The sequence below is a fragment of the Chiloscyllium plagiosum genome, chromosome 23 (genome assembly GCF_004010195.1).
Source record: "Chiloscyllium plagiosum isolate BGI_BamShark_2017 chromosome 23, ASM401019v2, whole genome shotgun sequence".
Lineage (NCBI taxonomy): Eukaryota > Metazoa > Chordata > Chondrichthyes > Orectolobiformes > Hemiscylliidae > Chiloscyllium > Chiloscyllium plagiosum.
In genome coordinates, this window is record NC_057732.1 from 36,987,799 (window position 1) to 37,006,474 (window position 18,676).

The 18,676-nt window shown below is 42.9% G+C and overlaps 1 protein-coding gene across 3 annotated transcripts in view; it reads left to right on the plus strand.

Annotated features, from left to right (window-relative positions):
- Window positions 1-10,438: 10,438 nt before the first annotated feature.
- cdhr5-rs (cadherin-related family member 5, related sequence) overlaps window positions 10,439-18,676 on the plus strand; it is a 55,091-nt gene continuing 46,853 nt past the window's right edge. For 2 of the 3 annotated variants that reach the window (XM_043713941.1, XM_043713942.1), the window contains exons 1-2: window positions 10,439-10,736; window positions 13,383-13,539. In XM_043713941.1, coding sequence (XP_043569876.1) covers window positions 13,458-13,539 — 82 coding nt within the window. In that variant the 5' untranslated portion in view covers window positions 10,439-10,736; window positions 13,383-13,457. Of the gene's footprint in view, window positions 10,737-13,382; window positions 13,540-18,676 lie in introns of those variants that run through there. The other variant, XM_043713943.1, reaches the window with a different exon arrangement.

The window sequence follows — 18,676 nt, forward strand, 5'->3', positions numbered from 1 at the left end:
CAGAAAGTAGACTATTACTTAAATAGAGAATGACTACAGAATTCTAAGATGCAGAGGGATCTAAGTGTTCTATTGTATGAATTACAAAAAGTTAGTATGCAGGTACAGAAAAGAATTAAGAAGGCTTGAGAAGAGTTGAAAATAAAAGTAAGGATGCTATGCTTCTGTTATAAACCTCTCCTTACTACAATCCGAAATCCCCACCTGCTTTAAGAAGATCACCATCATCACAGTGTATATAAAACACCTGCAATGTGCATCATCACCTACTGCCCAGTGGCTCTGACCTCCATAATCGTGAAATGTTTCAAGAGGCTGGTCCTGGCCCGCATAGCCTCCTAGTCTGTCTCAATCCCCTGCAATTTGCCTCCCGGTGAAACAGGTCATGATGTGAAGGTGCTGGTATTGGATGGGGTGGACAAACTCAGAAATCACACAACACCAATTTATAGTCCAACAAGTCTATTTGAAATCAAAAACTTTCAGAGCACTGCTCCTTCATCAGGTGAAGTGCTCTGAAAGCTTGTGATTTCAAATAAACCTGCTGGACTGTAACCTGGTGTTAAGTGAAACATGTCCAGAGCGGAATCCATTTCCGTAGTCCTACACTCATCCCTGGAACATCTGCATAACAAGGATACCTACGTCAGGCTCCTATTCATCAACTAAAGTTTCACCTTCGACACCATAACCTCCTCCCAACTAATCTCCAAGCTCTGAGACCTAGGTCTTGGCTCCACCCTCTGCAACTGTTTCCTCAGCTTCCTGACCCACAGACCGCAATCAGTGAAGATAGGCAACAGCACTACCTCCACGATAATCCTCAACACTGGCGTCCCGCAAGGATGCATTCTCAGCTCCCTATTGTACTCCCTATATACCCATGACTGTGTGGCCAAGTTCTGTACACCACCGTGGTAGGCCAGATATCAAGCAACAATAAGTCAGAATACAGGAAGGAGGTGAAGTGCTTGGTGTTATGGTGCAATGATAATAATGTCTCCCTCTCAATGTTGGCAAAACAAAAGAACTGATCATTGACTTCAGGAAGAAAGGAGGAGGACACACCCTTATTAATCTCAATGGAGCTGAGGTAGAGAAGGTCAACAGCATCAAGTTCCTCGTAGTAATGATAACCAACAATCTGTCCTGGACCCCCGATGTATTTGCAACAGTGAAGGCGGCACAACAGTGCCTCTTCTTCCTCAGGTGGCTTAGGAAATTCGCCTTGATAAGGATACTCGCCAATTTTTAGAGATGCACCATAGAAAGTAATCAATTCGGGTGCATAAAGGCCTGGTACAGCAACTGCTCTGCCCAAGACTGTAAGAAACTACAGAAAGTTGTATGCACAGCCCAGACCATCATGGAAGCCAACCTCCCATCCATGGACTCCATTTACACTTCTTGTTGCCACAGAAACCAGTTAACATCATCAAAGACTCCTCCCACCGATAATGCTCTCTTCCAAGCTCTTCTGTCAGGCGAAAGATACAAATGCTAGAACACATGCACAAACAGGTTCAAGAACAGCTTCTTCCTTACCATTATAAGACTGCTGAATGGATCTCTCTATCTTCAAACAATGATGATCTTGCTAATGTTGATCTTGCCTTATGAACTTCCTGTTCAGCCGTTATCTTGTATGCCTCGCTCTGTCTAAGCACTGTATGATCTGTACGTCTTGGTTTGCTATGATCTGCATGTACTGCTCACAAAATATAACTTTTTACTCTACTTAGGTACATATAAGTACAATAAATCAAATCAAATGAGACATCATCATGAATACCATGTGTAGTTTTAGTCTCTTTATTTAAGGAAGGACGTAAAAGTGATGGACGCATTATTACCAAGTATCAGTGTTTTATTTTATGAGGAAAAGTTAGAGTCATAAAGACCTACAGCACGGAGACAGGCTATTCGGCCCAAACTGGTCTATGCCAACCAAAATGCCCATCCACACTAACCCTACTTCTTTGCTCTTGGCTCATATCCTTCTAAGCTGAAAATGTGTTGCTGGAAAAGCGCAGCAGGTCAGGCAGCATCCAAGGAACAGGAGAATCGACGTTTCGGGCATAAGCCCTTCTTCAGGCCTTCTTCAGCCCTTTTTATGCCCGAAACATCGATTCTCCTGTTCCTTGGATGCTGCCTGACCTGCTGCGCTTTTCCAGCAACACATTTTCAGCTCTGACCTCCAGCATCTGCAGCCCTCACTTTCTCTCCATATCCTTCTAATGTTGGACTGAGCTTGTTTCCACAGTTTGGAAAAGTGAGGCAGGACTTGGTTGAAGTTTATAAATTAATGATCTCGACAAGATGGATGTGGAAATGATGTTTCTTCTTTTGAATGAGCCCAGACCTAAGAGACACAATAATAATATTAGGTGTCACTCTTCTAAGACAAAAAAAATGGAGTACTATTTTTACTAAAGAATCACGTGACTTTAGAACACCGTGCCTCAGAAAGTGGTTGGGAGGGTCATGAGTATTTTTACATTGTAGGGGAAATAGATTTTTATTAAGGAAAGAAATCAAAGGTTTTCAGGAGTAGGTGGAATGTGGAATTCGAAAGACAAGCAGATCTGTGATGAACTTATTGAGTAACAATGCAGGCTCAAGGGACCAAATGGTCTATTTCTGCTCCTAATTCATATATTCATAAGACACACAGTCCATCCAGCTTATTCTCTGCACCCTGAGCTAGTTTAAAACCCAGGTCCCAGAAGTAAAAGGATAGTATCAAACCTCTTTTGCACTACTCACTTCAACTATGGGCCCTCAGCTACATTTGGTCTTACTGAGTTGTTTTACAAATAGAGCTCCATTGTTTTTAAAAATAATGAGTGGAATTGTCTGCTGTTTCTGGGAACAAAAATGTCAGCAGAACTTAATTGTGCTGGAGGCCAAATACTGGTTGTTTAATGACAGGACAAAACTTTGCAGTGAAGTTTTTGGATTGTTAAACGTAGGTCAAGTCTCCTGACAGCAAACATTGGGAAGCGCTTTTGTGTACATTTCACGCCATATTTGCTCAATGAAATGTTAGCTCTTTGGAATGAAGTTTCCCTTCCTAATTAAGCTCTCAGCAAGAAAGCAATACATGACTTCAGATTCCCATGTAAGTGGTGTGCAGCAGGCAGGATAATGTACTTGCTGGGGTTTGAGCGAGTAGCCGCCAATTTTTTTGGAGTCCATTTGTCTACACGTCACAATTGTGATTGTCTAAGTTGTACAGGGTATGGGGCAGGGGGAGCTTGGACTGTAATGGACACAGGTTAAGGATGCAAATCTGACCGACTAAGGGCAGAGGTCTGTCCAGAGAAGGGTGGAAAGTCCAGCTTTCACATTGAGAGACTGAGTGATGATCCTGCTTGCAGGGAATGAATGCTTGTCCACTTGGACCTTTAAACATGGCCATGCCACCTTTGACTCCAAAAGGCGGAAGTGGACCAGGGCATCAATGTCCTGCCTAGCCCACTACAAGATGCACTGTGCTTCTTGTTCACACATATGTAGCTGTGTAAGCAGAAGAGATGGTCACTTGCACACCCACTTCCAAACCTGTACTTCAGTATTAAAGATTCCACCCAGTCTTTCAAACACAGTCAAGCATGCTTTCCCAGAGGCTATTCGAACTGAAATTTAAGAGATCAATGGGTGACCTGATCAAAGTGTTTAAAATATTCAAATGATTTAATATGGTAAATGCAGAGGAACTATTTATTTTTGTAGAGAAGAAAAAGAATTGGACATAATCCTAAAATTAGAGTTAGGCAGTTCAGGAGAAAAATCGGGAAGCACCTTTTCAGACACAGGTATGGAAATCTGCCACACTCCTCTTCCAAAGACTGGGAATAATGCGGTTAGTTTAAAATGTAAAGATTGAGATCACTACATTTTTGCTGGTGAAGGTATCAAGGGAAATAGAGCAAAGGCAACAACAGGCAGTTTAGTTACAGATCACTCAGGAATCTAACAAAATGGAGAAACCAACGTAAGCGGGTATTAGGCTTCCTCCTGTTCTTATATTAAAAGCAGAAAGTAACTGAGAACAAATCAACCTTAAAAAGTCATAATGGTTTTTGTATTTGTTTGTTGAATGTGAATGCATCAAGGCTAGCATTTATTTTTCATCCCTAGCAAGGCAGCTGTTTATGAAATGTGACCCACGGTCCTCAAAGGGTTAGTAGTCACAGATGCATCAGGAGCTTGAAGCTGCAGGGTGTGCTCTATACCATTTTTCCTATGTCTGTTCAGCTCTCCTGAGTTCTCCTGTGATTATAATTCTAATCATTTCACAGTGACTGTCCCAGTTATTACTGGAACATTGGTTAATATTATCCTCTTAGAAAGATGCTCGTAAGCTGTCAAGGCAGATGGTCTCACACGAGAGACTGCTACAACTCTCATTTGCAAAGTAATTATGAGCCTCTTATTTCTGTTCCTTAGAATTTCCTCTATATCAACATACACCAATACAGGCCTCTCAGGTGTTAACAGTTGCTTGGCACACTGCTGCCCCCAAGTGGTAAGAATTGCAAACAGTTCAAACAAACTCAATCTGCCTTGGGTTTATGTTAGTGTGTGTTTTTGTGCATAAGTCTTAACTTACAGTTTTCCTATGCTGCATGAAATTACCATTTGATCTTTGTAAAGCACTTATGTAATGGATTTGAAAGGAAAATTAAACATTATGTGTCATTCATTAATACCTCTGCTTTTTAGCTTTTTATTCCTAATTAAGAATTGCAAACGAAGGCCCAAAGTGCAGGAATATTCACCACTTGCTGAGACTGATGCAATGCAAACAACATGCAATAAGCTCCAAACAATTAAAGGATAGAGAGTAGCTGACTTCAGCTCCAAGCTGTGGGACTCAATATTCACCCCCTTCATATTGCAGTTTGTATGATCTACGTAACTCATTTCAGCAATGCACAAATGTTATTTCAACAGTTCACTACCCCTCTGCCCTCACTAGAACATGACCTGACTACTGAACATAAAAGATATTGTTTCCAAAATTGGAAAATCAAAATCAGTTTGCTTCCAATTTCCAACCTTCAATTCTTCCCCCTCCTTCCGGGACTTTTCTGTCGCTATTTCTGAGTCCACTAGTATTCATTACAAACCACTGACTCCCACAGCTACCTCATATGCAATTCTACAGACCCTGTTTCCTGTGAGAATTCCATTCTGCTGTCTGTGTTTCTCAATCTCTGTCAAATCTGTTCAGATGATGCCACTATCCACAATGGTGCTTAAGACACATTTTACTTTTCCCTCAACTGGGGATTACTCCCCATTAAGTTGAACCAGGCCCTCAACTGTGTCCAATGTACTTCACATACATCTGCTCTCCCCAATTCCCCTCCATTAAATTTTCAAGTCTAACATGACTTGTTTGTGGAGTTTGCACATTTTCCCCGTGTCTGCATGGGTTTCCTCTGGGTGCTCCAGTTTCCTCCCACAGTCCAAAGATGTGCAGGTTAGGTGAATTGGCCAATCTAAATTGCCTGTAGTGTTCAGGGATGTGTAGGTTAGGTGCATTATTCAGGGGAAATGTCGAGTAATAGGGTTGGGGAATGGGTCTGGGTGGGATACTCTTTGGAGGGTCAGTGTGGACTTACTGGGCCAAATGGCGTGTTTCCACACTGTAGGGATTCTATGATTCAGAATTTCATACACTGACATTCCTTCATCATTCAATGAGGGACCATTATCAGCACCAGAACTGCAGCAGTTTAAAGAGAATAAATCTATTGTATCGACAAGCACCAATCCTGTGCATCTTGACCCACACTGTGGACCTGGGTCTTACCTGTGAACCAGGGTCGACTCTGTGGGCTCAACCAAACCTTTTGCCTTTAACTATCCTGTGGGTCTTCCCTCAACCAATCCTTTGGCCTAGACCTAGACTGCAGACATTGATATATCCTGTGAACCTTAGTCCTTTATTTGTCATTTTAAATTGAAAGTCAGAAGCCTGTTCAGAGGAGAGCAGTTTTTGTATTAATCGCAATTTTCCACTAGATGGCCCAAAACTCACATTTCAGAGGCATTCAAATATTTTCTGCAAGAATCATTGATTAGCAGGACAAAGATATTTGCTTTCAAGCTCCTCTCACTTCTCCCCTATGTTCCTCAACCCATCTCTCCCCATCCCTCAGTCAACCTCTCCTCACTCCTCAGCCCACCTCTCAAACCACCTCCCTCTCCCCTTTCCCTGTCCTCAACCTACCTCCCCTACCCTTCATCTCTCCCTACCCAACCCATCACTTTCCCCCTTCAACCTGTAATCCCCCACCATATTCCTCAATCTAACTCTCCCCATACCCTCCAACTGATCACCCATTTTTTCCCTCTACACACTTAAAATAGCCTCAGTGCCTTTCAATTAATGAAGAAAAAAAATCAGAATCGCTTTCCACAGATGGGCTCTCGATCTTGTCATGAACTGTAAAGTGATGTCAGGCAAGGACAAGGCTGAGCTGAGATTTGATGCTGTGTACAGTCAGACAATTGGGATTAAAAGAGAAATCAGATTGAGAGAAACTAGTATCTAGACAAGTATCATGAGAAATCAGGGAGAGTGGAAGTTCAGATAATATAAGTAAAAATGTCTTTTTGTTGGAGAGAAGGGAAGTGTTCTGGATGACGAAATTCTGGAAATGAACCTTCCAGCTCAGCGAGAAAACCTACATCCAGAATCTCAACCTGAGCTACAAATCTTCTCAAAACTCGCTAAGAAGGGAAGTGTGGAACACCTGATGTAGGTTGTTAAAGTACTGAGAGATTGGATAACCTTGGTTATAGGTTAAGGTCCTCGATAAAGTCATTAATCCTTATGTTAAATGAAAATGTGCAAATGAGCAGGATACATATCCTGTTGAAAACCAGACTAAGGGTGTAGTACAGATGGAGATGAACACTGAAACAACATCCTGCAAATCAATGAGGAACCATCTTCAGCACCAGGACTGCAGCAGTTTAAAGAGAGGTCCCTCCAATGTGGTAACCTTTATTTATGGGGAATCGATATTGAGCTTACCAGCACTGTCCAAATCCTGAAAGTTGATTGGCAAACATACACATGAAATTGGAAGTCAAGCCGCATTCTCACTCCCATGCACCAAACTACATTCACACGTTCTGAAGAAGGGTCACTGGGCACAAAACATTGACAGGTTTTTTTTTTCTCTATAGATGGCGCCAGATTTGCTGAGGTTCTGCATCAAATTCTGTTTTTGTTTCGTACCACCATCTGGTCACGTCGGCCTTCAATCTTCATCGAACTAGACAACACCTGTCATCAAGAATGAGAATTGAAACAATGTAGGGTCAAACAGCAGAACTGCTTATAGAGGCTGGGAAGAATAATCCAGAATCTTCCTTCAGAAGATAAACATTCAAGGCTAATTTCTTTACTTTTTTACCCCACTGCTGGAAGATTGTGTCTCACTTTACTTGTGGGAGCATCTCAGCCTTGACTGCAATTCCTCTGCCTCCAAGCTATTCTGAGATTTCAGTTTACATTTGAGGACAGTGTGAACACAGGAAATGGTATCACCGATTTGGAAATCTATTAAAACAACAACAAAGATTAACATTCTCCACTTCATCAAATCCTCTTATGGCCACGTCAGCTGAGGTTAAAGTTAGTCATGTTATTGAAGCAGCATCAGTCTCAAGCTCTCTTCCAAAAACACAGATACCCCATCAAATATTGGTGAGAGGGGAGGGGAGGAGAGCTGGTAAAACAGTGAGGAGGCATTTCAGGACAGTTCCCCCACACTCACTCACTGTTGTGCCATATCAGGTGCATTGACTGCTTACAGCATGGAGGTGGGCAGCTGATTTGCATAATTAAGGCTCTAATTAAAAGCCATTTTAGCAAGCTACTGACTTTAATCCAATGGTGGAACGGCTCCTTTTAGAGTCATAGAGATGTACAGCACAGAAACAGACCCTTCATTCCAACTAGTCCATGCCAGACAGATATCCTAAACTGATCTAATCCCATTTGCCAGCAGTGGGCTCATATCCCTCTAAACCCTTCCTATTCATGTACCCAGCCACTTGCCTTTTAAATGTTGTAATTGTACCAACCTCCACCACTTCCTCTGACAGCTCATTCCATACACAAACCACTCTCTGCATGAAAATGTTGCCCCTTAGATCCTTTTTAAATCTTACCCCTCTCGCCTTAAACCTATGCCCTCTAGGTTTGGGGAAATGACCTTCACTACTCACGCTATCCATGCCCCTCATGATTTTATAAACTTCTATAAGGTCACCCCTCAGCCTCCGATGCTCCAGGGAAAACAGCCCCAGCCTATTCGACCACTCCACATAGCTCAAATCCTCCAACCCTGGTAACATCCTTGTAAATCTTTTCTGAATGCTTTCAAGTTTTGCAACATCCTTCCTGTAGCTGGGAGACCGGAATAGCACGTAGTATTCCAAAACTGGCCCAACCAATATACTGTACAGGGGTAAAAACAATGACTGCAGATGCAAGACTGCATCTGCAGTCATTGTTTTTACCTCGTTGATTTTAACCCCACTGTGAATCCTCTTGCAAGGATGTCTGCCTTGAAGAAGTTTTCCTCCTCTCTCTACAAGAATCTCAGGGAGTCCCTCTCCCACTGCAACTCCCAGGTCATTTCCATTTCGAAGCTCCTTGGATGCTGCCTGAACTGCTGTGCTCTTCCAGCACCTCTAATCCACAATATACTGTACAGCCGCAACAAGACCTCACAAATCCTACACTCAATGCTCTGACCAATAAAGACAAGCACACCAAAGGTCTTCTTCACTATCCTGTCGACCTGCGACTCCACCTTTGTTGTTTGGAGAAACATCAACCTCCTGAAGGTGGCAGCTCAGAGGGTACAGTGGTGCTGCAGAATCCATGATCCAAAGAAGGAAGGTCATCTCCACAGTCCCAATGATATCTCCAACCTCCAATTGGTGTGACCCACTGCCCATTCCTGATGGAAGGTTTATGCCCAAAACGTTGACTCTCCTGCTCCTCTGTTGCTACCTGACATGTTGTGCTTTTCCAGCACCACACATTTTGACTCTGATTTCCAGCATCTCCAGTCCTCACTTTCTCCTGGCCTACAGCCTTACCTACCTGGAGTTAAAGTTACACCTATCAGTCTCACCTCAGCTCATTTCCTGAGTTCACTAGCCTGCTTTGGCAGTACCTACCTTTTCTGATGACACTGCAGATGCTTTAGACTTGCTCACTTTCTGATTGGGCTAGTGACCAATTTCCTTGAATGAATGTGGACCTGCATATGTCAATACAAGAGAATGCCTGAAGTAAAACATATGAACTTGGGCAGCATAGTGGCATTAGGTGGCACAGTGGTTAGCACTGCTGCCTCACAGCGCCAGAGACCCGGGTTCAATTCCCGCCTCAGGCGACTCTCTGTGTGGAGTTTGCACATTCTCCCTGTGTCTGCGAGGGTTTCCTCCGGGTGCTCCGGTTTCCTCCCACAGTCCAAAAATGTGCAGGTTAGGTGAATTGGCCATGCTAAATTGACCGCAGTGTTAGGTGAAGGGGTAAATGTAGGGGAATGGGTCTGGGTGGGTTGCACTTCAGCGGGTCGGCGTGGATTTGTTGGGCCGAAGGGCCGGTTTCCACACTGTAAGTAATCTAATCTAATCTAAAACTAGGGACATTGCTGGCACATATGCTTTTAAAAATCCAAAGCCCAGGTAAAACTCAGCCTATTGGCAGTGACCCTTTAAGTCACTCCTAATGGTTCTATACATCAACCATCTCAATCCGATATGTGATTCCCGGTGATCCTAAATATCACACACAACAGTCCTACACATACTCAGAATAATCCTATACATCCTTCCCAATGATCCTATGCCCTATCACTCCTTATTATCATATGTCATTGCCAACAACCATATCCAATATCCCCCAGTAATCCTTTACAAGTCCCAGGTGACAATGTGAACAGACTGTACAAAGTTAAAAATCACACAACACCAGGTTATAGTCCAACGCGTTTAATTGGAAACACTGGCGTTCGGCGAGTTGCTCATTCATTGATGAAGGAGCAGTGCTCCGAAAGCTAGTGATACCAAATAAACCTGTTGGACTATAACCTGGTGTTGTGTGATTTTTAATTTTGTACACCCCAGTCCAAAACCGGCATCAAGACTGTACAAAAGCAGATCTAACATCACAGAAACTGTTTTTAAACATTCAGAAACAATGGAGAACACTTCCCAGCAGTGTAAATGCAGAGTAATCAACACGGTTAGCTCAGGCCGACCCCGAGCACACATGTGATAACACCCCCCCCCCCCCTCCTTCTTGTAGAATCACAGGACCCCCTCGCCCTTCTTTGAAAACCTTCGTTTGCAAAGCCTGCGGGCTGTTGTAGCTGAGCCTGTTTAAATCTCTCTGTACAAGCACAGACTCACTGCCTGCAATCTTATCCTTCATTAAATTCCCTCTAAGCCCGCTCCTTGGGTAGGATTTCTCCTCCGAGCTCCGGACACGTGATGGTCTTAATGCAATTGGTCAAGGAAATAACCTTAATCATCGAATACTCACGGATGGAATCAGTGCGAGAATAAACCATACACACTTTTAAACATAAACATGTTAAATAATTATTAAAATCTCGGACCATCACTTACTTCTACTGAATCTAATTAAAAGCAAAAGGAACAGGAATCCCCGAAGCCAGAATGTCAGGGTAAGAGAATATTTATGTGTATGGATTTAATGTTAAAGAACATAACTGTATAAACCTATTCATTATTTTTATCTGAAGATTAATGTGAAAGCTACAGGCATTATTGATTTCGCTTCAATTGAAGTTAGCTTTGATACGTTGGTATCTGTATCTTGGAAATTTCAAAACTCCCATCCACTCACAATGGTGATTGTATCCTTGTCATTTCTTGTCTACATTTGCCAAAGGAAACAACTAAAAAATATACAAAAAGTAAGGGAAACCCATGAAGGTGTCAATATTTACAGGGGATCTCAGATGTATTTATGAGATCTTGGTGGGGGGGGAAGAGTCTCAGGAGCATGTTAGTATTTACGGGAGGGGGCCACACGAGTCTGTATTTTCGTGGGCTCCCAGGAGTATGTCAATATTTACAAGGGGTCTGAGGAGTATGGCTGTATTTAGAGACCCCAGATGCATAACAGTATTTGCAAGGGGTCTCAGACGTATATAAATATTTACGGGGGGTGTCTCAAGGTAATGTCAGTATTTGCTGGAGATCCTAGGAGTATGTCAATGTTTACAGGAAATCCCGGGAGTATGTCAGTATTTACATGGAGTCTCCAGAGAGTGTCAGCATTTACAGGGTATGTCAGGTGACAAAGGATGTCATGAGCATGTCTGCACTTGTACAGGGTCCTAGGTATGAGTGTTCACAGGAAATCCAGGGATTGTATTTGTTATCACAGGGAATCCCAGGATTATGTGAGTGTTCTGGGATTGTATTAGTTATCATAGGGAATGCCGAGATTGTGAGAGCATTCACAGGCAATCTGGCACCTGACTGTATATATTATGCAAGGTGGTGCTCTGCCCAATGGAAGAAGCCATAAGTTGCTCAAGAGGCATTTCTGTAAACAGGAGTCTGCACTCATGTCCCGTTGTTTGGATTCTCTTTCTGACCCTAATACAGAGTCGGCAGGAGAACTGTGCCTTACTGAGCAGGAGAACAGTGAAGTTTTAAAGGAACAGGTTTCTGCCATATAGAGAGAATTTTAGTACTCACTCTAGGTATGTGTCAAATCAGATGGTTAGTATATGCAGCATATTCTTTCATGTAGACTGTAAAATGATTCATGTAGAAATGCATAGGCATTACATAGAAATAGGCCATTCAACTGCTCCAATCCATGTTGGCATTCTCCTCCACAACTTGAAAATCTATGACCTAGCAGCTACTGAAACGGAGTTGTCCACCACCCTGACCACTTTCCCTGACCATCCAGCCTACCTGTTCAGCTTGACAGCCCACACACACTGTCCATTCTGACCATCCACATTAACTGCCCCCTCTGACTGCCCACACTCACTGCTCATACTTACTGAAATTCCACAAACACTGCCCACTCTGACTGGCTGCCCAATTCCACACCCAATGTGGAACCAGCTGTGTAAGATATTGGACGTATAGAGGTTTGATATGAGACTTGCAGTGTGCCATTATACAGTCGGTTACTTTTTTTTACCCATTTGTGGGATATGGGCATTGCTAGCTGGTCAGCATTTATTGCCCGTCCCTAATTGCTCTTGAGAAGATGGTGGTGAGCTGCCTTCTTGAACTGTTGCATTCCACCTGCTGTGGGTTGACCCATTAGGGATTGAATTCCAAGATTTTGACCCAGAGACAGTGAAGGAACGGCGATTCAATTCCAGGTCAAGATGGTGAATGGCTTAGAGGGGAACTTGAAGATCATGGTGTTCCCATATATCTGCTGACCGTGTCCTTCTAGATGGAAGTAGTCATGTGTTTGGAAGGTGCTATCTGAGGTTCTTTAGATAACATTCACTGCTACTACTGAGTGTCAGTGATGTGGAGTGGATGCTTGTGAATGCAATGCCAATGAAGTGTGCTGCTTTGTCCTGGATAGCGTCGAGCTTCTTGAGAATTGTTGGAGCTGCACTCATCCAGTCAAATGGAGAATATTCCATTACACTCATGATTTATGCTGTGTAGATGGTGAACAGGCTTTGGGAAGTCAGGAGGTGAGTTAATCACCGCAGAATTGCTAGCCTCTGAACTGCTGTTGTAGCTACTGTGTTTATGTAGTGAGTCGAGCTGAGTTTCTGTCAGTGATAACCCCCAGGATATTGATAGTGGGGGATTCAGTGATGTTAACATCAATGAATGTGAATGGGCAATGGTTAGATTGTCTCGTATTAGCGATGGTCATAGCCTGGCATTTGTGTGACACAAATTGTTTCTTATTGTTGGAGTGTTGGAGAGAGATTATCTCTATATATAGTTCAAAGACATGCAGGTTACATGGATTGGCCATGCTAAATTACCCCATAGTATCTAGGGATGTGTAGGTTGGGTGGATTAGCCATTGGAAATGCGGGATCATGGGGATTGGGTGGGAGCTGAATCTGGAAGGGATGCCCTTCAGAGGGCAGAGTTGAGGGCTGAATGGCCCCTTTCCACACAATAGAGATTCTATATAACATGTATAAAAGGGTAGCCATGTCAAAAAAAAAGTAAATTAGTAAAGCGTAAACAAACTTGGTGTTTAAACAGGGGATCGGAAGCTAACATTCTGTTTGCAGGCCTCAGAGCAAGAACAAAACCTCAGATTTAAAAACAAATCACTTCAAATTCTTTCTTAACAGATTAAAGGGTTCACACTCAACTTTGGCAACAGTTCTGGGAAGCAAGTAAGGAGGGGTCAGTCCAGTCCCCATGACATGGATTTTAACACTATGTTGAAGACTCACACGCTGATTGTAAGCTTGCTACTCACCAGGTTTATACCGGTCTCCATGGAAGGTAACAGCTATTTTTTCGTTTCCACAAGAGTTTCCTTCATAAGACCAGAAAAAAAGAATTAAAGAACCCATATGTATGTAATTGCCTTTCATAAATTCAGGACATCCCAAAGGATCTTGTAGACAGCTAAGTGCCTTTTGAAATTATTCATTTATAATGTAGAAGAAGCAGGTTATAATTTGTGCACAGGAAGATTCCACCAACAGCAATATGATAATGACAATGACCAAATTATTTGTTTTAAGTGATACTCTATTTCAAATAATAACACAATCTTTCCTGGGAAGGCAGATCCACCCATTTGAAAATCAGGTCCTCTGCTGTTTCAGCCACTCTCTTAGTACTGCTTTGCATGGCTCTGCCTTCATTCCTCATACGCTAATGTCTCCAGAATGTCTGTCTGCTCTCTCAGGTGAATGTAAAAATTCCAACGGCACTATTTCAAAGATGAGCAAAGAGGTTTGTGAAATCTGTACAGAAATTGGTAATTACAGTTTCCCAAATAACAAGTTATTTCATTGCAATTAAGTATCACACAGTCTGTAAAATACTGCTGCAGTATTGAGGTTGTGAGAGGTTATTAAGCTAATTAGCCTGGAGGCACCGTGCTTTTGATATGATTCCTGTTTAGGTAAAGGTGTTTTATTTCACATTGGCTATTGTTCCGATCTTCAGGCACTTATCCCAAATCTAAGGGTTCCTAGAATATTACCACCAGTACCTATACTATCTCTGTATCTACTTACTTTTAAATCCCCAGGATGCTACCTATCAGGTCTACGGAACCTATTGGCCTGTAGCCCCATTAGTTTCCCCAGCACTTTTCTCTCAGATAGTTATTTTGTTTATTTCCTCTCCCATTTTGCCCTTTGTTTATTGAGTATTTTTAGACTGCAATTAGAATCTTCTCCTGTGAAGACTGATGCAAAGTATGTTTTGAACTCCTGTGCCATTTCCTGGTTCTCCATTATTATTTACTTAATCTCATTCTGCAAGGGCCCTAAGTTCACTTTCGCCTTTCTTTTGTTTTACAAACTTAAATAAGTTCTTGCTGTCTATTTTAATATTACTTGTTGGTTAACCTTAAAGTTTATTTTCTGTCTATTTGTTTAGTCATCTTTTGTTGGTTTTTAAAACTTTGTAAATCCTCTGGACTAATATTTGCCTCATCATCTGATTTTTCTTTCAATTTTATTCTATCCTTAACTTCATTAGTTTACTGTGGTTGGGTTGTATCCCCTTCCTAGAATCCTTCTTCGAAATTGGTATATATTTTTGTTGTGGGTCATGAACTATTTTCTTAAACATCTGTTGTTATTCCTCAAACATGTTTTGCAAAACCTCTTTCCCAGTCTATTTCAGGTAACTCTGCCTTCATTCCTTCATATCGACCCTTATTTAAATTTAGCACAGTTGAAACCCAACCAAGTTCATTACTTTCCAACTGAATGGTAAATTCTACCATGTTATGGTCACTGTTTTCTTAGGGGATCTATTGCTCTCAGATCATTTATCAAATCTGTCTCGTTATACATTGCCAGATCTCAAAAAGCCTGATGCCTGAATGACATATAGTTCTAAGAATTCATCCTCATGGCTACCTCTGCCAATTTGATATTTCCAATCTATGCAAAGACTAAAAAATCAGCCATACAAAAAAAACCTAAAGAATGGCAGATAGCGACATACATGGAAACAGACCCTGCAGTCCAACTCGTCCATGCCAACCAAATATTCTAACCTAATCTAGTCCCATTTGCCAGCATTTGGTCCATGTCCCTCTAAACCCTTCCTATTCATATACCCATCCAGATGCCTTTTACCTATTGTAATTGTATCAGAAAAAAGAACAGAAATTGCTGGGAAAATGCAGCATCTGTGTACATAAAGCAGAGTTAACATCTTGGGTCCCATTCTGAAGAAGGGTCACAGGGCCCTTTATTTTCTATCATTTTTCCCCTTTTGACATTGTTGTTTTACAATATTTGTTTACTCTGTCCTTACCTGACCCACTCTGGGTCTAGTTGACCAAATAGCTGTCCATCAGTGCTACCATATGCTTTTGCTTTGCAAGTCTGCGTTTCCTCTCTGCCAAACTTTCCTGAACCCTCTAATTAGTTTATTTAATATACCAGGACACATGTCCCAGGATGGTTCAAATGAAGCCCATACAAAAGGAACAGCTGCCTTCTACCCAATACTGCTGCCAGCGCTCATGGGCGAACACCCATGCCACACACACCAATTTTTGAGCTATGCATTTAAGCCATGCTCTTTCAATTAGCTTCTCTTTCAACAGTGAAACTTGAAAGGGTTCAAAAAAGATTTACAAGGATGTTGCCAGGGTTGGAGGATTTGAGCTATATGGAGAGGCTGAACAAGCTGGGGGTGTTTTCCCTGGAGCGTTGGAGGCTGAGGGGTGACCTTATAGAGGTTTACAAAACTATGAGGGGCAGGAATAGGGTAAATAGGCAAAGTCTTTTCCCTGGGGAGGGGAGTCTAGAACTAGAGGACATAGGTTTAGGGTGAGAGGGGAAAGATATAAAAGAGACGTAAAGGGCAACTTTTTCACACAGAGGGTGGTACCTGTATGGAATGAGCTGCCAGAGGATGTGGTGGAGGCTGGTACAATTGCAACATTTAAGAGGCATTTGCATGGGTATATGAATAGGAAGGGTTTGGAGGGATATGGGCTGGGTGCTGGCAGGTGGGACTAGATTGGGTTGGGATATCTGGTCGGCATGGACGGGTTGGACCGAAGGGTCTATTTCCATGCTGTACATTTCTATGACTCTATGGCTTTATGAGAACCTTTTCTGTCGTCCTAATGAATATCATTGGTAACAACATGAATGACAACTGGATTCCTCCCCTCCCATTCCAAGTTTCTCTCCAGCCCTGAGGAGAAGCTCTTAACCCTGGCACCAGGCAGACAATGCAGCCTTGGGACTTGTGCTCATGGCTGCACAGGACATTACCTCAGCCCTTAATTGTACTGTCCCCTATGACTACTGCATTTCTATTTCCTCCCCCATGCCTTGGTCAGTTTGCTTACTCTCCCTGCTGTCCCCACCCTTGTTCCTGCAGCTTGTATGAACCTCATAATTGTTTAAACATTGCAGAGGCCAAAGCTCTCGAAATGCCACTTCCCACCCTCCATGGAGTCACTACAGGTACCACCCTCTGTCCTCAAACACAAACCACATTTGAATTTAAATGATTTAGTATGAGGGGTGTGGCCACCCCAAACAGTAAAATATCCAGGTACCTTTCCCTCACCCTGATGTGATGCAACGTCTGCTTGCAGACTCTCCCTCAATTCCGAACTAAAGTTCCTCAAGCTGTAGATACCAACTACAGATGTGTTCTCTCTGGATCACCATCCAGCAGCTCCCATATGCAGCCGCAGCAACAACCTATCTCATCATTACTATATGTATTTTACTTCATTTAATTCATTAATCATTGTAGAAACCCTGCTCCCTTACAGTTTACTATAATTAATTTTCATATTTAAAAACACCAGAGCCAATCTTACAGTGGAAAGAGGAGTAAAAAATTAAAGACCCAATACATATTGAATATCTTAATTTGGCTTAAAAGATTTAAAGTATTCATCAATCTTACTCACCAATCAACTGCCATTCCTTCACCCATATCTTGTTGTGCTTCGCAATGTTAATCCACTGCTGGTCAGCCTCTCAATCTGCGCTTCATATCGTCTCCCATTTACCTCTCGATCTGGAGACTTTATTTCTTGCAGTGAACCTTGACTTCAAGCACATCTTTCTTCCTCTACATTGAATTTCCACTTTGAATCAAATTTCCAGATATGCTCACTCAGCCTTTATCTCAATAAGACAAAGTCTCCCTCTCACTGACAATGCGTCCTCAATGACTGTGCAGTGTAAAACAAAGCCCTTTCTAGTATGGAGCTGCACTAAGTCACTTTGTAGATATAGTAATCAGTCCCTCAATTACACAAGGGATTTCATCTGCTTGAATGATATCTGCCACAAGACTCCACCTCCTCCAGGACTTCTGGTTCCCTTACCCTCAACACCTCACCTTCACCAAGGACATTCAGTCCCTTTACACCTCCATCTGCCATGACCAGGGCCTCCAAGCCCTCTGTTTCTTCCACTCCCGATGTCTCCACCAATACCCTTCCAACTGACACTCTCATTCGTTTGGCTGAACTTGTCCTCACCCTCAACAATTTTTCCTTCAAATCCTCCCACTTCCTCCAGATGAATGGGGTAGCCATGGGCATCTGCATGGGGTCACCTCATGCTCCAATGAGGAGATTCAACAGTTCATCAACTTCACCAATACATTCCATCCCGACCTTAAATTCACTTGGATCATCTCTGACACCTCCCTCCCCTTCCTGCACCTCTTTATCCCCTTCAACAGTGACCAACTCAACACTGACATTTTCTACAAACCCACCGACTCCCACAGCTACCTGGATTACACCTCCTCCCACTCTGCCTCCTGCAAAAATGCTATCCCTTACTCCCAATTCCTCCACCTCCGCTGCATCTGCTCCCAGGAGGACCAGTTCCACCACAGAACACATCGGATGGCCTCCTTCTTTAAAGAGTGCAATTTCCCCTCCCACATGGTTGATGATGCCCTCCTACGCATCTCATCCATGTCCTGCACCACTGCCCTCGAACCCCACCTGTCCAAACACAACAAGGATAGAATCCCCCTGGTCCTCACCTTCCACCCCACTAACCTCCCATATACATTGCATCATCCTCCGCCATTTCCACCGCCTACAAACAGACCCCACTACCAGAAATATATTTCCCAACGCACCCTATCCACTTTCCATACAGACCGTTCCCTCTGCAACAACCTGGTCAGGTCCACGCCCCCAACAACCACCCTTCCCTCCTGGCACCTTCGCCTGCCACCGCAGGAATTGCAAAACCTGCACCCATACTACCCTCCTCACCTCCATCCAAAGCCCCAAAGGAGCCTTCCACATCCATCAAAGTTTCAGCTGCACTTCCACATGTCATTTGCTGTATCCATTCCTCCCAATGCAGTCTCCTCTACTTTGGGGAGACAGGACACCTACACACAGACCGCATCAGAGAACATCTCCGGGACACGCACACCAATC